Below are 26,391 nucleotides of genomic sequence, written 5' to 3' on the forward strand. Positions count from 1 at the left end.
CAAGACCCTCTTCTTCAACCGTGCTTTCGATCACCCTCCTTTCTTCCCCTGCCCTCCCCCCTCCCCAATCCCGACCCCCAACTTGGGTCTGAAACACTGGCTGTCCAGCGCCTTAGGATGTCCTCCCAACGTGAAAGGCGCTTTACAAATGTAATTTAGTTGTTGTTGTTGAAGCTCTTTGCGATGTCAACCAGATGTGAAAGATGCTGGCTCAAAGTATTATCATTAAGGCAAATTAAGACACAATTTTCACACTTTCCAGGGGAAATGGTGAGGTGGCAGCTCAGTGTTGGTTGTGGGCCACGCTGCCAGACATCTGTGTGCTGTTAGCGGCCGTGCTTACATTGCTGAGTTTCTCTCGCACTGACCTGAGCAGCTAATCAGTGCTGAGATCAGAAATACAAACAAGGAAACGCATAACGCAGCCAATTGTTTGCAGATTAAAAGGGAGTTTACCAGATCTAATCAAACAATTTATGTGCTGTTAAATAATAAAACTGTAAAAATAATTCATAAATACTAGATATCTGAGCCTCAAGATATCACATTTTTAATTATTTCCTGAGCCTGTTGCTTATTCTAAGCGCTCTGAGACGCTACCCTGCGTGGAGGGCACTATATAAGTCCAAGTTGTTGTTGTTGTACTATTGTTGGTGCCAGCCTGGCACAGTCAGGAGCACTCTGGTCTCTATGAGTCAGAAGGTGGTGGGTTTAAGCACCACATCAAACCCCCGATAAAATTAGTCATTCGCTTCATGGCCGTTTGCAAAACATTGTTAGGTGCAACTTGACTGCTGTGTTTGCCTACAAAATATACAGTCACTACACTTCAGAGTAAATCCTGCGAAGTGTTTTGAGACTTCTTTCCGATGTGATAAGCCACTCCACCAAATACCAGGATTCTAACAGTGGGTCTTATTGCACAAGCTTAGCTGATAACTATTGGTTAGCTAGTAGCACTCGCTGCGAAAACAGGGCTGTAACACACAGAGATTGTGCAGTTTATTCTTCCCTGATGCTTTTGCAACATGTCACCAGAAACAGGATGGTTTGGACTCGATGGGAAGTGACGGGGACTCTTTTAAAAAGCAACTCGATGGTGTGACGGGGACGGTCAAGTCTTCGAGACGTCGCAAAGCGCTTCACAGAATAATTTGTGGGCGAAAGGCGGCAGACCATTGTGCATAGCAGTGTCCCACAAACAGTCGTGGACTCAGTGACCACATTTGTTTTTTTTAAAGGGATTATTCCCCCTGGAAAAGCCATCTGCCAATCGACTAGCAACCAGGTTCCTATTTACTGCTAGGCAAACAGAGGCTATTATTATTATTAATAATAATAATTTAATAAATAATAAATATTAAATTATATATAAATATTAAATTATATTTTAGAAATAATTTATAATAAATAATTATTTTTTGAAAAACGAAATAAAAATCATGGATCACAAGCCGGTTAAAGCACCAATTTCTTTTATTTTATTTTCACTCGATAGTCAAAACTTGTTTTGGGAAAGAAATTCCGACACGCTTTTGGCCTTGAAGCCTTTGGGTCCTATGGTTCCGAATTGAATTATGTTACTTTCTTCTTTCTCCCTTTGCATCCGCAGTTGCAGGGCTTCTTTTCAGGAGACGGGCGGGCGCAGTAGTGTCCCGTGTTGATCTGGGTGCAGCCGATGAGACGGGGGGTGTTGGGGAGGGTCCTGCGCATTCCCATGCATTTCTCCTGGTCGATGAAGAGAGAGTTGGCCTTGATGGCGATCTCGTGCTCCAGGATGGACTTGGTCTGCACCAGCAGCTGCAGGGCGTTCTGTGATTCCTGGAGACGCTGCTTCAACATCTGTATGGTGGCATCGATCGTGTAGACCTCACAGACCAACCTACAGGCCAAAGAGAACTGTTAAATCCTTGTCTTTGCCTTTGATATGGAGCTTTGTCACTTCTTTGAGACAACAAGGTCTCACAAACAGCCATGTGGGAAATGACCAGCTAATAATAATCCTTGCAATTGATATAGTGCCTTATCACGTTGTTGAGTCGTCTCAAAGCGCTTCACAGGATATACGTAAAGTGGAGTGACTGTATATTTTATGGGCAAAATGCGGCAGCCAGTTGCACCACAGCAATGTCCCACCAACAGTTGTGAATGACCAATTTTTTTTATATGGGGGGATTGTTGGTTGGAACACCGGGAAAGAAAAACTCCCTTCTCTTTTCCAGTAGTGCCATGGGATTCTCAAACGTCCACCTGAGCAGAGAGACGGGACCCTGGTTTGATGTCTCAACCGAAGGACCGCACGTCCTACAATGAAATACACTCCCCAGCACTGCAATGGAGCATCAGCTTAGTTTATATGATTCCAAGTCCCAATGTTGTGCTTGAACCCATAATCTTCTGACTCAGAGGTGAGAGTGAGATTATTGCACCAGTCTGACACAAACTTTTGACACACCACTGGATAGATATTACTATTCTCATCATTCACAACTGAGAGTCACTCAGCCCTGGACCTCATAAGTAAGAAACAGTTAGGAGAGAGGACATAAAAAAATGTGCGAGGGAAGAGAGAGAGACAGAGAATCCTCCCGTCCTGGGACAGGCCATGTCCCATGAATATAATATAAAGAGGTCACCATGTTTACAGAATGACCAGCGACAAGATATACAAATCACACAATTGAACAAGGAGAAACTAGTCCCACTGGTGGGTGGGTCGGTAACCTGAGGACACCGATCTTAAATAGTTGTTAAAAGAAACAGAGGAGAGGGGAGGAGAAATGTTTTCACACAGCGAGTTGTTCGGATCTGGAATGCGTTGCCTGAAAGTGTGGTGGAAGCCGATTCAATAACAATTTTTAAGAGAAGAAGATAATAATTTTGGGAGGACAAGTTGGCAGGGCTCTGGGGAGAGAGCGGGGGATTGGAATTGAATTGGAAGCGCTTTTCAAAGAGCCGGCACAGACACGATGGGCCGAATGACCTCCTTCTGTGCTGCATAATTCTATGATTCTACGGTACTGCTGGGGATAATCCTTGCCCCTTCATCCAAATACAGCAAACAGTAGTTTACACTTGGCCATTCATCCCTTTGCGAAATGTTACTCGAGCTCACATGGAAATGTTAGTCTGCTGTGGTTGGCACTCTTTGTCATGCTCTGCGTCTCTTTCCAATTGCCTCAGGATCATTAGATGGAGGAAGAATCCTGCCCCAGTTCTGATCAATTTTAGCTTTGAGCTAGTCACTTTGGCTTTCGTTTCAAGTTATTCCAAATCATTCTCAGCATTTCCGAGCATGTAATCAACTTATCAGAGCAATGGCAGACCTAATTGCGGATGACCTACTTTGATTTCAATCATCAATCTATCTGTGCCAAGCAATTGTCCATTCATTGTGAGGAGAGATATCCTGCAGAGGCTGTGTGTGAGGCTGTCATGGTGAGAGTAGAGGGCACAACAGCACAGACTGGAGACTTGTGGAGATGTTTGTGAAAGGAAGATGTCGGTTATCAGCTGGTAGATAAAGACCAACCTTGAAATAATCTGAAACCGTGCTTCATGCCAGTCACGTTCCAGAATGGTTACAATGGGCAGGGCTTGTGTGACGTTTAACTACAGCTGGTAGGAAGATAGCAAGGCCATGTGTATGAGATGGACCATGTGGACTGTAAGGGCTGAAATGAGGGGACCTGTACACGAAGATCTCAATAGAGAAGTGACATCAGGCAGAAGCCCTAAAATGAAATCTTTGGGTGTTGATGACCACCCTGATTATGCCCATTGACTGATTATATTGACTATCAGTTGGCAGATATGAATCGCTATGAATGGTGTGTTTTGTTTGGTCAGCCAGGTGTCTGACACATGGAGAAACCTGTCACCATGCTTCAGAGTATCCAAACCAAACTAAGAATTCTATCAATCTCACCCACGCATGAAAATTCCAGAGATATTTATTGGAATGGAATGCGCACTCTCTCCCGGGAGGGACGCATTCTGCTTACCTAATTCCGGAAAGTATTAGGCGCAGGTTGACAAGAGCCAAGGTTTGGGGACTCCAGAGTGTGCATTGGGAGTAACTGCTGGAGTCTAACCAGCTAAAACGTTATAGTTTGCCATAGAGAGCACTGTCTGGCAAGCTTTCCTGCTGCTTGTCCAGCTAGGACCACCCTACCATTTAGGGCTATTGACTTGCAGGGTTAACAGGAGCTGAGTGGGAGGATTCCCTGCCCCCAGTGACTGGTCTGCCCTTCCAAGTCCTGCTGATGAGCCAAGCTGTGCTGTTAAAAGCAGTATGAATGGTTCAGTCTCTACAAACATGCACGTGATGTAGGTGGCTGTGCAACCTCCACACTGATGCAACAACACAACAACTTGAATTTATATAGCGCCCTCCACACAGGGTAGTGTCTCAGAGCACTTAACAGTGGTGGAGCCTGATTCCAAGCCTGGGGGGGAGGGGGGAGTTGGCCATACGTAAGGTCGAAGAGGAAAGTTCTCAGGTGGGACTTGAAAGAGGGAAGAGAGGGGGCGAGGCGGAGGGATTGAGGGAGAGTGTTCCAGAGTTTCGGGGCGTAGTGGCTGAAAGCGCGACCTCCGATGGTGGGGCGGAGGGTACGAGGATCGAGCAGGAGACCGGCGCCAGTCGAGCGGAGGCGCCAGGTGGTGGATTGAGGAGTGAGCAGGTCGGAGAGGGAGGGAGGTGCCAGAGAATGAAGGGATTTGAACATGAGAGTGAGGATCTTGAAGTCGATCCATTCGGTGATGGGGAGCCAGTGGAGCCTGGGCCAGAACTGGTGAGATGTGGGTATGGAGTTTGTTCCGGGTCAGTATGCGGGCGGCAGAGTTCTGAATGAGCTGATCTTGTGAATAGTGGAGCTGGGGAGACCGGCGAGGAGTGCGTTTGAATAATCCAAGCGAGAGGTGACAAACGCACGTACGAAGGTTTCGGCTGCATTTGGGGTCAGGTACGGTCGGAGGCGGGCAATGTGGGGGAGGTGGAAGAAGGTGGTCCTGGTCAGGGACCGGATGTGGGGGAGGAAGGACATCTGGGGGTCGAACTGGACACCTAGATTGCGCACTGGTTCGGTGAGTCTTAGGGAGGTTGAGGAGTTTAGATCTGCAGGAGTGAAGATGTTGACGAGAGCCAAGGAGTACGTCCAAGGAAGATACATAGTTTAGGTGCCACTCACCGGTGCTGAGGTTGATCACAGCACAGCTCCATGTTGGGCCTTTTGGTCCTCTCCTCCAGACGGGTTTGTGCTACTTTCATGGGAGCTTCCTTTTGTCTGATGGCCATCTTCAGCTCCTCAATGGTGCACTCAGTCTGGAAGATTTCCTGTAGAACCTGCGGAGGAAGAATACAATACAATGTGCTCGTGGAGTCCTGTTGACCGTAGCTTTCCAAACTTATTGTCTATTCCCTCAGCAAAGCCCCGGCCTGCCCCTATACACACACGCATTGGAAACGACACTAATAATAGTAATAATCCTTGCGTTTTACATAATGTTTTATCATATAATTGAGACGTCTCTAAGTGCTTCACAGAATATATTGTAAAGTGAATTTGTATATTTAGGGCCAAAGCGCAGCGGCCAATTGTGCACAGCAGTGACCCACAAACAGTCGTGAATTGAGTGACCCAATTTGTTTTTGAAGGGATTATTACCCCCAGAAAGCGATCTGCCAATGGACAAACAACCGAGTTCCTACTTACTGCCAGGTAAAGAGAGGCGTGTGGAGTAAGGAAACTTGCCTAAGGTTTCGTCCTGCCCGAGAATTGAATACAGGTCTTCTCACTTGTGAGAGGAGCGTACTAACCACTACACTACAGGGCTCCACAAAAATGTAATAACAATCCTTACACTTGATATCGCATTTTCATGCCGGGAAGACATCTCAAAGCGCTTCAGAGGAATGACTAAAGTGTAGTGCCTGTGTGTTCTTGTGAGCAAACGCGGCAGCCAATTTTGTGCACAGCGACATGCCACGTACAAGCTGTGAAGTGAGTGACCAATTTTATCCGGGGGATTGTTTGCCCCAGATATAACAGGATCATAAAGACCACTGCAAGTCTGACCTACTTCAACACCAGCACTAACCACGCCACAGATTCTGGTTAGTAACTGAGTTTAAGTCGATGTATCTGATGCAACACAACGCCATAAGGTTGTATAACAGGTTTTCAAAGAGAGCAAGTATTTCAGCCCGCCCCGCCCCGCCCCGCCCCGGCGGGTCTTGTGAAACCTCAGTCTGCCATCCTTTATCACGTCCACACTGAACATCAAACAATAAATAATCCTCGCATTTGATCCAGCGCCTTTCACATGGGAAGAATTACTCAAAGTGCTTCACAGGATTCACTGCAGAGCGTAGTGACTGTGTGATTCGCGGGTGAAACGCAACAGCCAATTTGCACACATAAACAGTCAAGCAGTGAGTGACTCATTTTATCTGGGAAACTGTTGGCCAAGACATCGGGTGGGGAGGGGGAGAGGGGGGTGGGGTAGGGGGGAGAATAACTCTCTTGAAAGATAGCCAGAAAAATGACAAGCTCAGAGATTGGTTCTCAGCCCTGACAGTTTAGCACCGGCTCGTTTAACCCACGGTTTAACCCACGGTTTAACCCACGGTTTAACCCACGGTTTAACCCACGTCTTGTGAGAAGACAAACAACAATTCTAGCTCAGATTTCCCAATTGCGTGTTTACAGAGCGGTTTAGATTGAGGCTCTAAACCAGTGCCAACATTGTTGAGAGCTGAAAGATCAGTGTGGAATTTAAATCTTCACAATGCCAAGGCTTCCATAAACATGTGGGCTTGAATCATCCCCCCCACCCCACACACACACACACAGCCCCCCACCCCACACACACAGCCCCCCACCCCACACACACAGCCCCCCACCCCACACACACACACACACAGCCCCCCACCCACACACAGCCCCCCACCCCACACACACACACAGCCCCCACCCCACACACACAGCCCCCCACCCCACACACACACACAGCCCCCCACCCCACACACACACACAGCCCCCCACCCCCACACCACACACACACACACAGCCCCCCACCCCACACACACAGCCCCCCACCCCCCCCACCCCCACACACACACACAGCCCCCCACCCCACACACAGCCCCCACCCCACGCACACACACACACAGCCCCCCACCCACACACACACACACAGCCCCCCACCCACACACACACACACAGCCCCCCACCCACACACACAGCCCCCCACCCCACACACAGCCCCCCACCCCACACACACACACACACAGCCCCCCACCCCACACACACACACACACAGCCCCCCACCGTGCGCACACACACAGCCCCCCACCCCACACACAGCCCCCCACCCCCCCCACACACACACACAGACCCCCACCCACACACACACAGCCCCCCACCCCACACACACAGCCCCCCACCCCACACACACACAGCCCCCCACCACACACACACACAGCCCCCCACCCCACACACACACACACACAGCCCCCACCCCACACACACACAGCCCCCCACCCCCCCCACACACACAGCCCCCCACCCCCCACACACACACACAGCCCCCCACCCACACACACACAGCCCCCCACCCCACGCACACACACACACAGCCCCCACCCCACACACACACACACACACACACACAGCCCCCCACCCCACACACACACACAGCCCCCCACCCCACACACACAGCCCCCCTCCCCACACACAGCCCCCACCCCACACACACACACACACAGCCCTCCACCCCACGCACACAAACACACAGCCCCCCACCCCACGCACACACACACACAGCCCCCCACCCCCCCCCACACACACACACAGCCCCCCACCCCACACACACACACACACAGCCCCCCACCCCACACACACACACAGCCCCCCACCCCACGCACACACACACACAGCCCCCCACCCCACACACACACACAGCCCCCCACCCCACACACACACACAGCCCCCCACCCCACACACACACACAGCCCCCCACGCACACACACACATAGCCCCCCACCCCACACACACACACAGCCCCCACCCGCACACACACACACAGCCCCCCACGCACACACACACATAGCCCCCCACCCCACACACACACAGCCCCCCACCCCACACACACACACAGCCCCCCCCCCCACGCACACACACACACAGCCCCCCCCCCCACGCACACACACACACAGCCCCCCCCCACACACAGCCCCCACCCCACACACACACACAGCCCCCCACCCCACACACACACACACAGCCCCCCACCCACGCACACACACACAGCCCCCCACCCCACACACACACAGCCCCCCCCCACACACAGCCCCCCACCCCACACACACACACAGCCCCCCACCCCACACACACACACAGCCCCCCACCCCACGCACACACACACAGCCCCCCACCCCACGCACACACACAGCCCCCCTCACACACAGCCCCCCACCCCAGACACACACACACAGCCCCCACCACACACACACACACACACAGCCCCCACCCCACGCACACACACACAGCCCCCCACCCCACGCACACACACAGCCCCCCCCCACACACAGCCCCCCACCCCACACACACACACAGCCCCCACCACACACACACACACAGCCCCCCACCACACATACACACACACACACACAGCCCCCCACCCCACACACACACACACAGCCCCCCACCCCACGCACACACACAGCCCCCCCACACACAGCCCCCCACCCCACACACACACACACAGCCCCCCACCCCCCCCACACACGCACAACCCCCCCCCACACAAAAACACAGCCCCTCCCCACACCCAGCCCCCCCACATAAACACACCCACACCTCCCCCACACACAGCCCCCGCCCCCCCACACATAAACAGCCCCCCCACACACAGCCCCCCCCCACACCCAGACCCCCACACAAACACACCCACCCCCCCCACACACAGCCCCCGCCCCCCACACATAAACAGCCCCCCCACACCCAGACCCCACACAAACACACCCACCCCCCCCACACACAGCCCCCCTACATATAGCCCCCCTCACACACAGCCCCCGCCCCCCACACATAAACAGCCCCCCCACACACAGCCCCCCCCCCACACCCAGACCCCCACACAAACACACCCACCCCCCCCCCACACACACACAGCCCCCCTACATATAGCCCCCCCCACACACAGCCCCCGTGCCCCACACATAAACAGCCCCCCCACACACAGCCCCCCCCCCACACCCAGACCCCACACAAACACACCCACCCCCCCCACACACACACAGCCCCCCTACATATAGCCCCCTCACACACAGCCCCCGCGCCCCACACATAAACAGCCCCCCCCCACACACAGCCCCCCCCCCCACACACACACACACACAACACATACAGCCTGAGGAAGTCAACGCAGTAGGGAGGGTACATGAATGTGCGCTCAGTTAAAAAATGAGGCAGGTGATGGGATTTAAGAAACGACTGTGGAAGTGAGGAGTGGTGGGGGGGGCGGTGGGGGGGGGGTGGGGGGTGACATTTCAAACATGAAGGGCAAAAAATTGCATTGAGAAAAAATAGACTCCCCGAAAAAGTTAAAAACGAGCTGTTGTGTTAGCACACTAACTAACTAACTGACTGACTAACTGCACCAAATGTGGCTCTGAGCCACGGGGATGATGAGAGGGCAGCTCCAGGGTACATCTCGTCCCTACAGCTTGTCCCACCGACGAGCCCGACTGCACCTGGACTGGGGTCCCAGGCCTCCTGCCAGGGTCTCCGTCAATCATAGGGTTTAACGTCAGGAATCTAAACCAGCCGGGCGCGTTTGCTGTGAATTGTTTTAGCATTTGGAATTCACGCACACACACTCACACACACACTCACACACGCGCGCTCACACTCAACCGTACACACTCACGTGCACACGCACACACACGCACACACACACACCCTGGCTCAGCCACTGCAGAGAACGCCACACGCTCTCTGCTGTTCCCGGCAGAACTAACTGCTAACTGCTCGCTCTGCCTCAGCCATCTCCAGCTTTGCTGCCCTGAAGGCAATGTTTGAAATAAAAAGGTTTTCAAAAAAAAAACTTCATACACTGGGCCCCATTGCCAGGTCTGCAATTAATGAGAGCCAGCCCTGGCCGCCCCGATATGCCGCTTTATTCTGTGCTCACTAACCACAGGGGGAGCAGAGTAATAATAATAGTATGTGACTGAAGGGAGTCCTACACAGCTCTGCCTGAGGGCTGTTATATAAGTGCAAGTTATTGGTGTTGTTTACTGAGCGGAGAAGATCAGAGTTGTGAACTAGCTACAAAATGGTTTGCCAACAAAACACACAGCCACTACACTTTACAGAATACCCTGTGAAGCGCTTTGAGACGTCTCAGTGACATGATAAGGCACTGTATCAAATGCAAGGATAATTATAATATATTCAGAGCAAAGAGGCATTAGAATACCATCACTTGGAAAATGGTCACGTCTTTAATTCTTTCCAGTTTTGTAAAAAAAATTCCCCCGAAAGAATTAAGGTGTGGGACCAACCAGGTGCAGAGTAAAACATTGTGCACTTGACTGTAATAGCTCAGTATAACATCAGAGGGGGCGTTCTTCAGAAATCAACATTTCTGACTCCTACTGTGTGACCCCTCTAAGGTAGGGTGACCATATTTTGTAAACCAAATCCAGGGACACACATAAAAACAATTGAACTCACCACCATCACCGGCGCTGGCAGTTACTGGAGAAGTGTGTTGGATTAATGGATGTGTTTCTCTGATGAGGAGTGTATCTGATTTAGAATGTTATTGTGCGAGCTCAGTTTGCTGCTAAACTCAGGACAGGGCAAATTGATTCCAGTGACACAATACTTCATCCTGGGACTGTCCCCGGAAATCGAGGACGTATGATCACCCTATCAAAGGTTCATTTTAACTCAGTGTAATAACAATTAAGCCATGCCATGGCAGTTTCGTATTGTGAACTCTTATCCAGATATTAACTTGGTTCAGACTAAAGCCATGATTTAATATGGGGCCAATATCCAGCAGTCTAGGCTGACACTCTACAGCAGCACTGGGAACAAAGCTACATTGTCAGAAGTGCCATCCATCACACATTAAACTGAGCTCCCAATGTGGCCTGTCCAGGCGGGTGTTAAAGATCCCATGGCGTGATTCGAAAAGACAAGAGCGTTTTCTGGCCCCAATTCCCAAAATAAGATTAGTCACTCGCTTCATGGCTGTTTGTGGGACATTGCCATGCACAAATGGGCTGTCACGTTCACCTACAAAATACCCAATGTCCCACTAACAGCTATGGAGTGAGTGACCAATTTTATTCGGGGGATTGTTGGCCAGGACATCCGGAGAAAGAAACTCCTTTCTCTTTTCAACTAGTGCCTCGGGATCTTTAACGTCCACCTGAACAGACAGATGGGACCTCAGGTTAACATCTCATCTGAAAGTCAACACCACCGACACTGACTGCTGAGTAATGCAGTGCGAGAGAGAGAGAGTCTCCTTCGAAAATCCCCTTACCTTTGCCAGGTGCATCTGTAGTTTTTTCTTGGCGTCGCCAATCTCAAAGATGCGGTGAGTGAAAGCGAGATTGACGTTGTTGAACTGTTTCCACATCTCCTCCGACGTGGCAGCGAGGAGTTTCTCCAGCTCATCTCTCAGCCTCGCTGACGCAGCTCGCTCGCACTGGGAGCGCAGCACATTGTCCTCCGTGTACTTTCCCCACGATGCTTGAGTTGAAATGCTGCCAAGAACCCGGGTTCGAGCAGGTTAATGCTGAGCAGATACATACACACCCTCCCCACATCACCCCTCCCCTCCCCACCCCAATCTGGCATCTAATACCCGCAATTTCTAACAGGAATCCTTAATTGAGGAAAACCTGGAAATGTGTCCCACTGAATCCCAGGAAATCAGCTCCAATGGAATCCAGGTTCACAAGTTGGTGTGACATATTTCTGATTCATGGAGGAGATAATAATAATAATAATAATAATAATAATAATAATAATAATAATAATAATAATAATAATAATAATAATAATAATAATAATAATAATAATAATAATAACAATCCTTGCGTTTGAGATCCCACTCAAACTGTGTTTTTTTTGGGGGGGTCAGGTGGGGTGTCTGACACATGCGGAAATCTATCACCGTTGCTTAAAAATATCCAAAACAAACTGAGAATTCCAGGCATCCCACCTACATATGGAAATCCCAGAGATAGATTGTTGGAATGACATGCTGGAGGAACACAATCCCTGGAGGAACACAATCTATTTACCTAATTCTGGCAAGTATTAGGCGCAGGTTGGCAAGAGCCTAGGCTTGAGTCCTTAACTAAGGGAATCCTGTTAGAAATTAGTGCGTGTTCAACCCCATTATTATCAAAGTCTCACAAACACAACCAAACCTGAACCATGTCCCATTATCTTGTCAGTGTGGCAGTCATAATATAACTAGGCCAGAGATACGTTTCTCTGGTGCTAAAGCAATCCCAGGTTGGCATGTTATACTGGATTTTTGTACAATCTGGTATTTTACCAATGAATATAGTCCTGTGCGAGACAGAGACTGGAGTGAAGAATCCTCCAGGCTGAATGGGATTAAATAATAATAATAATTAATAATGATAATAATCCTTGCATTTAAGACACGATCACGGACAATAAAGTGAGTTGACTGTGTATTTTGTGGGTGAAATTGTGCACAGAAATAGCCCACAAACAGTTATGGATTGAGGGGTGGGGTGGGGGAGGGAGAAAGATTATTTGAAATGTGATGATATCACCAAGGGGGAGCATGGGGAAAGTGAACACCCGGCTGACAAAAAATAATGCTGAGTGATAGTTTATTTTCTAAAAACACTTTGCTTGCCATTAAGTCAAGCTGAGGGGGAGGGGGGTGTAGGGGGAGTGGTGTCTTGGGTTAAATCTACATACCAATAATCACCCGAGATGCGTTTCAGTACTTACGTGGCGTTCACTTGCTCAACTCCGCAGTAATAGTTGATGCCGTCCGAGGTGTTTCTCATCTGATGAGCCTTATCGTCGATCCAATAAGCTGTGCACTTGTCACATAAATCTCGCTCGAGCTCATGCTGAGCTGCCCGGTTAGATCTTTTGGCAAAAGAAGACGTAAACTACTGTTAACAAACTGCACATGACTCTGCGCTGTCATAACACTCAGCTGAGAATTCACCAACATGGGTTCTGGTCAGAATGAGCGCCGAAGGGATCCAACACGTACACATATTCCACTGACTTCACTCACAATGAGCAGGAAAGGCAACGGTATCAGAAATGAGTTAACTCTGCACAAAGCAATTTGCTTCATCGCTCATCTCTGTGCAGGTGGCAAGACACACACAAAGGATGAAAAAATACAGTCCTTATTATTACGTTGGAATAATAAGCCTCGCGTTTGAGACTTTGCAGTGTTGGAATGTCTAAAACATCTTTTAAAATGTCTGGAGGAAAAATCAAACTCATGATCCAAAGGGAGAACAAACAGGGAGTCCAGGCTTCCATGCTTGGCCTTTAGAGAATGTAAGGTTGTGATTAGTGCTGTCTGGTATTCCTGCCAGAATGTGCAAAGCCACATGTTCAAGCAGGGAAACCGTCTGCATTCTCATAGGGCAGTTTTGTCTGTCTTTAGTGCCCTTGGAGCTGCATAATACAATAAAACCCAATGAGCATGTATACATTTACATTTACACTGCGCCTTTCATGTTAGCAGAGCGTCCCACAATGCTTACTTAACAGGGCACCCGAGCTGGGGGTGGGAGACAAGAGAGTGTGGGTGGGGGGGATGGGGGGGGCAGGGAGGGGAAGCATGACCAAAAGCGATGCACTGCATTGAAGGTGAGAGTGGGGGAGCGAGTTGGCGACATCCTGGATGGAGTTCCGGAGAGTGGGGTCAGATTGGTAGGGTGGGACAGAAGCAGGCCAACCTCTGTAAGGTTTTCAGAATAGTGTTTGCCGAAGAATCAATATAACGGGTTTGTATATTCGGCCACTCACTCGTTTATCCTTATTGGCGAGATATAAGCAAAGGGAGCGGAGGGTCGAGTGTGATTAGGGCAGTGGTGTCAAATCTTTATGGTCGGCCAACAAAATAAATTGAAAATGCCCTACCGATCAAACACTCGGGTGCCACTTCTGGCCCAGGGGCCACAAGTTGGCCAACACTGGATGACAGGCTGGTTTATGAGCTGTTTCACATCACTGGGCAGTGACCATCTTCCCTGTTTCTGCTCAAAGAAGCTACCGGATGGAATATGTATATAGTACTTCCTGTGGGAGGCTGGCACTTTTACACACATTTCCTTTATTCCACCCCCACCCATCCCCCCGACCCTAGAAAATCACACCAGAGGCAGTGAGGGAAACACACTTGGCCCCATAGTGAATTATAGTGAGTTTTCAAGGTACACAGCATCTTTAGAGGCCTATTAAGGAGACGGATCTTTAGTGTAAACTGGTTACAAAATGGCTTCACTTACGATAGCTGGGCTGAGGCTCTCTCTATACCTCTTTTCAATCTTTCTTGGCAACATTTGATGACTCTCATTTCCTTTAGATACCCAAGAACAAAAAGATCGATGAGAATAATAACAATAATGATTACAACAATAATACTCCTTGCATTTGATATAGTGCCTTGCACATCGGGAGGACATTCAAAGCACTTTATAAGAGTGTAGTGACTCTGCATTTTGTGGGAGAACGCAGCAGCCAAATTTTGCACAGCAACATCCCTCAAACAGCCATGGTGTGAGTGATCAAGCTTATTTGGAGGATTGTTGACCAGGACACTGGGAGAAATACCCCTCTTGTTCTTTTCGAATAGTGCCATGGAATCTTTCCCCTTCACCCGAACAGGCACAGGTGAGGCCTTGGCTTAATGTCTCATCTGATGGACGGTCCCTCAAACACGGGGTATAATGCTGGACTGTGATTGCAAAGTTTTGCCAACAGCCTTTTGACAACAATAACTTGCATTTGTATAGCGCCCTTCATGCCGGACGGCGTCTCAGAGCGCTTAAGGTGTGAGAGCACTGCTGACTGAGCCAGACTGACACTTAATGCCGCCATTAGCTAATGGGTTGGGATGATATTTACAGGCAGCCAGGCAGCTGATATCATCTGAAGCCCGAGGTATGTGCACCTGCTCAAGGAAGTGAAGGAGACTGAAAAGATGCTGTCCGTCTTCACAGCTGCATGAATATTATTCTTTTAACAGTAAAATGGTTTAAAAGAGCCATAATAAACCCATCAATCTCACAGCTCTGATGAATCACTTGGGCGTTTATGACCTGATTGAAATTCCTCGATCATGTTACTGCGCTGGGAGCTGCTGCCGGCTATGTGTTATTAGACAGATGTGAGAAAACTATCGTGGTGGTCAGCTCTCAGAGTGAAGGGTCCATCTGATGTACTTGAGGCACTGAGACCTTGGCTTTGGCACAGAAGGAGGAAAGAAGCTGAGCTCAGTCAATATGTGGGATATGCACGAGCACTGAGAAAGAGGAAGGGTTCCCCCCACCACCCCGGTCCTCACTCCGATATTAATATAATCTCCCCCACATCTGCACCATGACCGGCACTGCCTACCACCACCTCCGCAGCATTGCCAGACTCCATCACCTCACCCCTCAGGTTGCCGAAACTCTCACCCACGCATTCGGCACATCAAGGCTCGACTACGGGAACTCTCTCCTCATCGGCCTTCCCAACTCTTCCCTTCACGAGCTGTGGATCATCCAAGACTCTGCAGCTCGTGTACTCTCACGCACCAGGCTCCGCGACCCCATCACTCCCACACTCCCACCCTCGCCCTACTCCATTGGCTCCCCATCCCCCAGAGGATCGAATTCAAGATCCTCGTCCTCACTTTCAAGGCCCTCCTACCTCTCTGACCTGCTGACACCCTACCAACCTGCCCACTCCCTCCATGTCTCCCGTCCGACCCACCCTACCATCGGTGACAGGGCTTTCAGCCTCTCTGCCCCCACACTCTGGAACTCCATCCCACGGTCCCTTCGCTTCCTCCCTTGCCTCCTTCAAGGCCGGTCTCAAGACTTTTCTCGTTGATCGTGCCTTCAGTCACCCTCCCACCTCTCTGCCTTCCCTCACCCCTACACCATCCCTCCCCTATGGTCGGGCCCCGACACCTGACTGTTCAGTGCTTTTGGACGTCTTCCCAACGTGGAAGACGCTCTATAAATGTCATTTTGTTGTTTTGTTGTTGCATTTGATATAGCCCCTTATCATGTCTTCGAGACATCTCAAAGCGCTTTAGAGTGAATCAACTATATTTTGTGGGCGAAACGCGGCAGCCAACTGTGCACAGCAGTGTCCCACAAACAATCGTGAATTCAATGACCACATTTTTGGGGGGAGTCGGGGAGGGATTATTACCTCCGGAAAGCGATCCACCAATCGACTAACAACAAGGTTTCTACTTCTTGCTAGGTAAACAGAAGCTTGTAGGGTAGTGAAACTTGCCTAAGGTTTCGCCCCGCCCGGGAATTGAAACCGGTTCCTCTCACTTACATGGCGAAGGCTCTAACAGCTATGCTATGGGACTCCATCTTAGGCACTGATAGCACTGTATCCATTGGAAGACATAAGAATGGGTTGAGTGTGAGTTAGTGGGCCGCTACCTCTCTGTGTCCTCACCTCCAGCAGCTGTTTCTCCACCTCGTCATGGACCAGGTCAATGCCCATTCTCTTCTCACGATGGTACAAACATTCTTGACACATCTGAAATAAGCAAGAAACTCAACAGTCACGCAGCCACATCTTTAGGTTTAGACACTGATCGTGCAACATTTTTGTTCACAGGCCATTTTGTATTCTTTCATGTCAGCTGAGTGACATCAGACGGGATCAAGCTGTCCACGTCGGTGTCAGAGCCAAAGTGTCAGAGAACCTTACAGCTCAGACACAGGCCATTCAGCTCATTGAATCCAACCTAAGGGTTTGTCTCCAACATGAGCTGCTCAGTTTGGACCAAAGGAAAATGAACAGGAGCTTATTATAACACAGGTTTACTATATATTAGCAGATCTTTTAATGCCATTGCTCCGTGTTACACCAGACTCCTTTATGCCTCTACAGTACTCCCCAAGTTTATCTCTATCTAATCTCACTCTCCGTCTTCCACTGTTACAGAACAGACGTGGACTTACATGCGTGTTATCAGCAAATGTGCTGGTTGCACCATTTCTGAGTACTTCTGCTGGGAGAGACTGCTGGTAATTGAGATGTGTTACTTACGTCATTGGGAATCAGGGCAAGACATTACTTTTATATTGTCCTTGCATGGTTTGGCCACACTCCGTGGTTAAAAGTGAAGCTTGGAAGTAATGGCAGATTCCATCAGACACGTTGGTTGCACACACAGGACCTGAGACAACATTCTACCCCAATTGCACACAGTCCTATTGCTTCTCCAGACAAACAGCTGTGTTCATAATTCCACAAAGTGCTAAATCACTGAAATATGTATCCCGTGAATTCAAGGGTACTGGGAATCAATAGGGAGGTGAAATAAACCCAGGCCCCCAGTATAGAAACCCAGTGCAGAGGTTTTCTGTGCTTCGAGTCAATTGAGGGCCTGTATTGATCTCCAAATTGGCTTCCGGCATTTTGAACGTAACTTGAGACCAATCTGTGAGCCATTCGCTCGACTTCCCCTCTTCCATGTGCCATCCACCTATTGTTTTATATCCCGTGCACAAAATCAATCTTTCTTCTTGTTTCTCGCTGATGATAAATCATTAGGTGGAGAGGCAAACTGTGGGGAAACTATCAGTCCAGATATTTATTTCCTCTCCTGCCACAAGTCAATAATCTCACCATGAGAACCGTGATTTCAAATCTATAAGATTGGTGTGAGATCCAATGTGAGATCCAGTGTCTAGAATTTCTTATGTTCTAATACACAGATTAGATAGATTTCTTTTAGGAAATAACATTATGGGATATAGTACATTGGAAGTTTGGGACATATGCACATACGACCGCCAGGAAGGTGGAAGATGAACTAGATGGACCTTGGTCTTTTTTCATCTAGCGTCTCTTATGTTCTTATGTGAGATTTCAATTTGAGATCTTGGTGTGAGACCGTGTGAAATTGTTGCTGATTTGGAATGTGAAAAGGAAGCCTGAATGAGCTTGACGCACGAAGACTTCTGAAATGTTTTCTGGGCTCCCAGCTTCACATCGGTTAAGTAACAAGGAGAAGGGATTTCTGCCTTGAAGAGCGAGTTCAATACCATGTCTAACATCACAGCCACACAGGACCTTGGACGTCGGGTGTTGAAGGAGGGGAACTGAGCAACAATAAGATGAATCAAATAAGAGCTCAAGGAATTCAGACAAACTTACCTTGCAGAAGAGAAATAAATTAAAAAAAGCGAAGCAGGGCTGAAGGACAAAAGTTTTGGACGATCGTTCGCCTCAGGACGCAGACTGTATTAGGAGGAAGCAAGTTAATATTTCCTTTATAGTGTGGAATAATGAGATATTAGCTACTCAAATAACTGTATTGCAAACTTATGTTTCAGTCAAAAGAGTAGCTCAATGTAATGGAATGACAAATTGGCACAGATGTTCTTTTTAGCCCCGGGGATGTACAGCTAGGTGGGTAGATAGCAATAGTTCTGGATTGGGTGTAATATGAGCTACAGACTACCACATCTCTGACAATGCAGTAAACTGGGATAATTACAGTAGTATTGGAACAGGGAACTATTTCCACCACATGGATTATATTGCACGCTGATACTGCACTTAAGTGAACATAATAGTTAATCAATAGTCAATTAAAAGTTAACCATCAGTGACTTGGCAGTCACTGTTGTTAAACTTCCTCAATGTTCTTGGTGTCTTGCTCCTCACACACTGCAGGCTCAAGACTTACCTTATCTCAGCCAGTTCGCACCACTTTGTCTCAAAAACAAAATGTTTTCTTAGAAACAAACCAGCTTCCAAATTAAATCTGGATTGAAGACGCTTCTCAACTCTGCGCCGCCCTCAATTTTAAGATCAAATGGTCTCACGGTTGAGTCAAAGTGGAATTTCAAGCTACGTGTCTCTTGTTATGTTGGGGGCCTATTTTGTTTTGGGAAAATATTCATCGCCACAGAGTTAAGTGCAGCTTTTCTCTGAACTCCCGTAGCAACTTCCGTGAATCCATCACCCCCATCCTCGCCCGGCTCCACTGGCACCCCATCCCCCTGAGGATCGGGTTTAAAATTCTCGCCCTCACCTTTAAATCCCTCCATGGACTTACTCCCTCCCTTATGTGACATACTAAACCTTTATCAACCTGTCCGCTCACTCCGCTCAACTGGCCTGCTTCACGTCCCCTGCCCTGCCCTCCCCACCATTGGTGGTCGAGCCTTCAGCTTTTCTGCCCCAACGTCTGGAACTCCATCCCAGAGCCCCTCCACCTCGCTCCATCCTTTGCCTCCTTCAAGGTCTGCCTCAAGACTTTACTGTTTGATGGTGCTTCCGGCCGCACTTCCACCCTCCCTACCTTCCACCCCATCTCAAGACCCTCCTCTTTGACCGCGGCTTTGGTCACCCTCCTACTGCCACCCTCCCTATTTTGCACATCTTCTGATCTCAACCCCCAGTTCGGTTGCAAATCTCTGACTGTCCAGCGCCTTGGGACATTCTCCCGACATGAATAGGCGCTATACAAATGTAATTTGCTATTGTGTTGTTGTTGTACAGTGGCTGAACATAGGTTGAAGAGGTAGGCAGGTATCAGGCCACTGATTCATAGGTGATTGTGAGGATATTGAAATCGATCCATCCTGCGACAAAGAGGAATTGTATACAATAGAATTTACATTTATACAACACCTTCCACGTCAGCAGCAGAATCACAAAGCACTTCACGGTGCACCTAAGGTGGGGGTGGGAGCTGAGGGGTGGGGAAGGAAAGGATTGTATGTGAAATATCTCATCTAAAGCCTTCTTTATGAATTCACGTGCGCACACACACACACATGCACACACACACACACATACACAGACATGCACACACACACACACACACTCACACTCACACACAAGGAGCCTTGTACATCCTGCACAGGGATGTGTACATTACATGTCTTTATCCAAATAAATGCCCAAATTCTTCTGATTCTTTTAGTGTGAATATAATCTTGAGAGTTATTTGATGAGTGAGAATTATTACCAGGGGCTAAATCTAACCTCAAGAATTCTGGTTTCATCCTGCATTGGGGACAAAGCGCATGCAATTTAAAACCATCACCAATAATTTTACTGCAATCCTTGCAATATACTGCACACATATGGCTCTAATTGTCACAAATCAGACCCCAAACAAGTAAATCCAGCCCATGGTGTAAATAGTCCATTTGATTACGAGAACCACAGCTTGAGGAGAGGCTTTTGCTGTGAGGATCGGTGTCAATGACTGAGTTGCGTGCCAATGTTCCACGTTTGACCCCTGTGAATACTCACAGAGCGGCCCATGATTGTGACGTCACGAGTGCTAATGTTATCAGGACATACAGTGCAGCTCAGCACATCTGCAGGCAACAGACTGTGCTCAGAACAAACACACTGTGTATCCCTGCAAATGGTAGCAGTGGCTGGGGCGGATTGGGGGGGGGGGCGGGGGGGTTAGTGCTTCACACATGACAGCCAGGAGACTGAGCACAGCTTTGGAATCTCTGCAAATACTGGAATTGGACAATTTTTGCATCTCCAAAGGGAAATGGGACTGAAAGGCTTGCTCTTTAAGAGAGCCAGGACAGACACGATGGGCCAAATGGGTTCCTTCTGTGCTGTCAATATATGTGGTTCTCCGTGGTTCTCGGAAATAATATCTCGGGATACAGTATATTGTTTGGGACATGACAATTGCATGCGACTGCCAGGACAGTGGAAGGTGAACTGGATAGAAAGAACAGATCGGTCTCCTTACGTCGAGCGAATTCTTATGTTCCTATGACACACTTTTCTAAGGTCCGTTTCTAAGATCTGACACTGAGCATTCTTTTAATTTAATCTCTTTTGGAATGAACTCCGAACGGAATGTCTGACCTGAAGGTGAGCATCTGTCTCCTCCAGCGCTCTCTCCACCTTCTTCTTCAGTTGGCTGAGAGCATGGTTCTCCATGATCATCTGGTCTAGCTCGTGATCCAGCTCCGACTTCCAGAAGCTGATGTCCTCCACCCTCTCCCCGATCTTGCTGCTGGTGTCATTCTGCACCTTCCTGGTCAGCTGGTCCTTGTCCTGGATCAGTCGCTTGGTGTCCACTCGCAGCTTCTCGGCGTTGTGCCTCGAGCAGTGCGATTGCTTGTAATTGTTGTGGTTGGACTCAACCCACTCGCCCGGAGTGTACCTGCTGAACAGAGCTATGCGGTTAGAGCTCGCCGGTGAGCACGGGTCCATCACAGGGCACGGGTCGATCACAGAGCAAGGGTTCACCACCGGGCAATTGATCGGGGGTCGTGGAGAGATGGCGGGACAGGAATGCATCACGGGGTAGGAAGGCACCGGGCAATTGATTATCGGACCCCCCGTTACCGTGGGGCAGGACGTCATCGGAGGTTGCGAGGTCATTGGAGGGTAAAGGCGTCCGCACAAGTTCTTGGTAAAGGGCGCGAGGGATGTGTTGACGCTCGCTTGCTTGTAATAGGTGCTGGGCCTCCATGGCAAGCCTGCACTACTGCATCTGGTCTCCAGGTCTCCTATACAACACCTCCCATACATGGTGGCTCTAGTTCCTACAAAAACAAACAGAAGCCTATTAGCATGGGATGCGATGTGTGGCTGGTCCTGATGTGCTTTGTCTCTTTCTCAAGCCCAGAGTCCACCAATACCAACTTCACATTAAAATAAGCTTTCTCAATACCTGGCTCACCCTGCTAAAGGTTATTAGCATAGATAGTGAGCATGGCTGGGCACCGCTGTGACATAACGGGGCTATCATAAAACTTTCACACTGCGCATTATGACATGATGCACATCACAAAGCTGTGCTGCTGAGACCGCGTCATGATCACACTTCTTAAACGGGGTGAAAATCCAATGCCTTATCGACTGGAGATTATTTCCTCCATCTGCTCAACCTCCAGCACAGATGTGCAGCTCCTGGATTCCCTGCCCTGTTCTGGTCAAGCTGGGGAGATGGTGTGGAGCATCCGACAGCGCAGTGTGTGTGTGTCTGTCTGTCTGTCTGTCTGTCCTGTGTCTGGGTGGTGTTTTTTTTTAATGTTCCAAAAATAATATGTGTCGTTTCGTGCCTCTCCCCCTCTCCCTCTCTCTCCCCCTCTCCCTCTCTCCCCCCCACAGGACTACTTCCGAGTTGACGATCATATTATAATACAGGTATAAGATGGTGAGTTGGCGCATTGGGGGTAAGTCGGGAGCCTTGTGGCTGCTGTTTGCAGCTCGGCTTGTGGAGCTGTGTGGGGTGTGTGGTCCAGGGGAGGGGAAGGCAGGGGGGGCAGGGGATGGAGGGCAGGGGAGGCAGGGGAGGGAGGCAGGAGAGGAGGCAGGGCAGGGAGGAGGAGAGGCAGGGCAGAGGAGGGTGGGAAGGCAGGGCAGAGGAGGGGGGAAGGCAGGGCAGGGGAGGGCAGGGAGGGGAGGACAGGGCAGGGGAGGCAGGGCAGAGGAAGGGGGGAAGGCAGGGCAAGGGAGGCAGGGCAGGGGAGGGAGGGCAGGGAGGGAGGGCAAGAGAGGCAGGGCAGGGGAGGGAGGGCAGGGGAGGCAGGGCAGGGGAAGGCAGGGCAGGGCAGGGCAGGGAGGAGGGCAGGGAGAGGCAGGGGGGCAGGGGCAGGGAAGGCAGGGCAGGGGAGGGCAGGGGCAGGGGAGGCAGGGGGGCAGGGCAGGGGAGGCAGGCAGGGAGGCAGGGCAGGGGAGGCAGGGCAGGGCAGGGGAGGGCAGGGCAGGGGAGGCAGGGAGCAGGGCAGGGCAGGGGCAGGGGAGGGGCAGGGCAGGGGAGGGGAGGACAGGACAGGGCAGGGGAGGCAGGGCAGGGCAGGGCAGGGAGGCAGGGAGGGAGAGCAGGCAGGGAGGCAGGGGAGGCAGGGCAGGGGCAGGGCAGGGGAGGCAGGCAGGGCAGGGCAGGGGCAGGGGAGGCAGGGGCAGGGCAGGGCAGGGCAGGGCAGGGGAGGCAGGGCAGGGGCAGGGCAGGGCAGGGGAGGAGGCAGGGCAGGGCAGGGGCAGGGCAGGGGAGGCAGGGCAGGGCAGGGCAGGGGAGGGAGGGCAGGGCGGAGGCGCTTTGATCACTGACCACGCGGTTGCTAAGGACGCTGTGACACCAGGACCTTAGCAACAGACTCAGTCAAAGGCTGGTCCCCGGGGGGAGGGGAGACTGACACCAATCACTGCCTCACTGCGGGAAATAGAAGGGATGGGAAGGGATGGGATGGGATGGGATGGGATGGGAAGGGATGGGATGGGATGGGAAGGGATGGGAGGGATGGGATGGGATGGGATGGGATGGGATGGGAAGGGATGGGATGGGGGAAGAGTTGGTCTCCCCGTTACTGCTGTAATAATTCTTATTAGTACATTTCACCTGAGAGACAGATGTCCAGCAAAGCCCTGACTGACCTGACTATTATAAGAATTTCTTACACAGAGGCACTTTTCAGCCATATTCAATTGCTGTAAATAATCACTATGGACCGCACTGTACTGTACTGTAAATGCACAGTCACTACACTGTATAGTAAATGCACAGTCACTACACTGTACAGTAAATGCACAGACACTGCACTGTATAGTAAATATACAGTCACTACACTGTACAGTAAATGAACAATCACTACACTGTACAGTAAATACAGAGTCACTACACTGTACAGTAAATGCACAGTCACTGCACTGTACAGTAAATACACAGTGACTACACTGTATAATAAATACACAGTCACTACACTGTACAGTAAATACACAATCACTGCACTGTACAATGAATACACAGTCACTACACTGTACAGTAAATACATAGTGACTACACTGTATAATAAATACACAGTCACTACACTGTACAGTAAATACACAATCACTACACTGTATAGTTAATACACAGTCACTACACTGTATAGTAAGTACAGGGCCTCAGTAAAGCAGCCAGGCTATCTCTCAGGTGAAATGTAATAATAAGAATTAAGCACTCTGAGATGCTACCCGCGTGGCGGGTGCTATACAAGTGTTGTTGTTGTAAATACACAGTCACTACACCGCACAGTAAATGCAGTTTCTATGCTGTATAACAATACACAGTCACTACACTGTACAGTAAATACACAGTCACTACACTGTACAGTAAATACACAATCACTGCACTGTACAATAAATACACAGTCACTACACTGTACAGTAAATACACAGTGACTACACTGTATAATAAATACACAGTCACTACACTGTACAATAAATACACAATTACTACATTGTACAATAAATACACAATCACTACACTGTACAGTAAATACGCAGTTACTACACTACAGTAAATACACAAAAGCAAGAAATAATTAAATAAGAAGGAAGGAAGGCTTTCGGGGGGAAATGCAAAGCAGTTAGCACAGAGGACTAGAAAACTAACCAATTTCAAATATAATTGTTTATACGTTTGAATAATTCATGCAGAATACTATAGATAATATCATACATATTCAATAGAAGTATTGTAGATTGATTGTTTTTAAAGAAAAATAAAACCTGAATTCAGAGGGGAAATAAAGAGCATTTCGCCCACAAAATATACAGCCACTACAATTTACAGTATATTCTGTGAAGCACTTTGAGATGTCTTGAAGATGTGATAAGGCACTGTATCAAATGCAAGGATTATTATTATAGCATTTGATGAATACTATGGAATAATTCACTTAGAGATCACTATACAGTCACTACACTGTACAGTAAATACAGTCACTACACTGTACAGTAAATACACAGTCACTATACTAGTCAAGTTCAAGAGGTTCTATTATAAATTCCATTGACATTATCCATCAAATATAGGAATAATAATCTTGTATTTGCTATAGAGCTTTATCACTTCTTTGAGATATCTCAAAGCGCTTCACAGGATTCATTATTAAGTGTAGTGACTATTATTTTTGAAGATAAACTCATCAGAAAATTTGACACAGCAATGACCTATAAGTAAATGTCCGATCTCTCTGGGAGATTACTAGCCAGCACACCGGGAGAGAGAAACTCCTTGGTCTTTTCCAACAGCGTCGTGGGATTATTAACATCCACACGAATGGGCATTGATGGAACCTCGGTCTAATATTTCTTATGAAACATGGATGTTGAAGGTGCTTTATGAAATCACTCTCCCATTGTGATGTAAACGTAATTTTATATCTACAGACACCGTATTTCCCCTTAGTCCTAGTGTAACTGGACACTACTTTACAGGATATATTATAGGGATTAATCAATGCTTGGGAGTGCCTGAGGCGAACAATATACTAAACAAATTTGACAGATCTGGTATACCATTCCATGTAAACAAACACTGACACTGATATACAAGTCAAGCGCTTCAAATATCGGTTCATTTTTTTACCCTTCAATTTTCTATGTTTTCCTGAGGGCTGTGACTCACGCTGGAGTGAGGTTCCTCACACACTGTCAGCCATTCAGTGCCATGTCCACTGACCATCCCTCATGTGGAAGCCTGGGCAGTGAGCACCGCCACTCTCACCCCCGAGACAGGAGGTTGTGGGTTCAAGCCCCACATCGGAACTTGGAACCCATATCGTCTAAGCTGACACTCCAATGTCTTACTACATGGTCAGAGGTGACGTCCTTCAGATGAGATGTTAAACCTGTCCTATCCAGGTGATTGTTAAAGATCCTACAGCACTATTGGAAAAGAGAAGGGAGTTTCCCTCTCCTGGTGTCCTGGCCGACAATCCCCCAAATAAAATTGGTCATTCCCTGCCTGAGTTTTTGTGGGACATTGCTGTGCGCAAATTGGCTGTCAGGTTCGCCAACACATACAATTTATACAGTCACTGCTCTTAAAAGTACTGGCTGGGCACTTGAGCTGGGGTGGGAGCTGGGGATGGGGAAAAATGATAACATTGATTCAGATGAAGACAACCCTTTGGCCCATCTGATCTTAGCCCTCCAGAACACCCACCCTACTTTCCCCCCATCACCAGCATCAAAGCTGCTTTTAAACGAGTCCCAGCAATCTGCCCTGAACCACCCTTCCTGCCAACCTTGTTCCAGTCGTTAATTACCCTCGGAGTAAGGAAAAACTTCCTAGTGTTTGTTCTGAAATTGCCCTTTGCAACTCTGAACCTGT

General features: G+C 49.1%; 1 protein-coding gene across 1 annotated transcript; it reads right to left on the reverse strand.

Annotated features, from left to right (window-relative positions):
• Nucleotides 1-1,483: 1,483 nt before the first annotated feature.
• Nucleotides 1,484-21,618, reverse strand: LOC103186069 (tektin-3). The gene is made up of 7 exons (XM_007904891.1): nucleotides 21,147-21,618; nucleotides 16,734-16,817; nucleotides 14,555-14,625; nucleotides 13,026-13,169; nucleotides 11,569-11,791; nucleotides 5,193-5,347; nucleotides 1,484-1,882 (listed from the first exon to the last, which is right to left on the reverse strand). Exons 1-7 carry the CDS (start codon nucleotides 21,582-21,584, stop codon nucleotides 1,576-1,578), a joined length of 1,422 nt encoding a protein of 473 aa, XP_007903082.1. The 5' UTR covers nucleotides 21,585-21,618; the 3' UTR covers nucleotides 1,484-1,575.
• Between the last annotated feature and the right edge of the window lie 4,773 nt (nucleotides 21,619-26,391).

Source organism: Callorhinchus milii, unplaced genomic scaffold, assembly GCF_018977255.1.
Source record: "Callorhinchus milii isolate IMCB2004 unplaced genomic scaffold, IMCB_Cmil_1.0 Scaffold16, whole genome shotgun sequence".
In the NCBI taxonomy this organism is placed as follows: Eukaryota; Metazoa; Chordata; class Chondrichthyes; order Chimaeriformes; family Callorhinchidae; genus Callorhinchus; species Callorhinchus milii.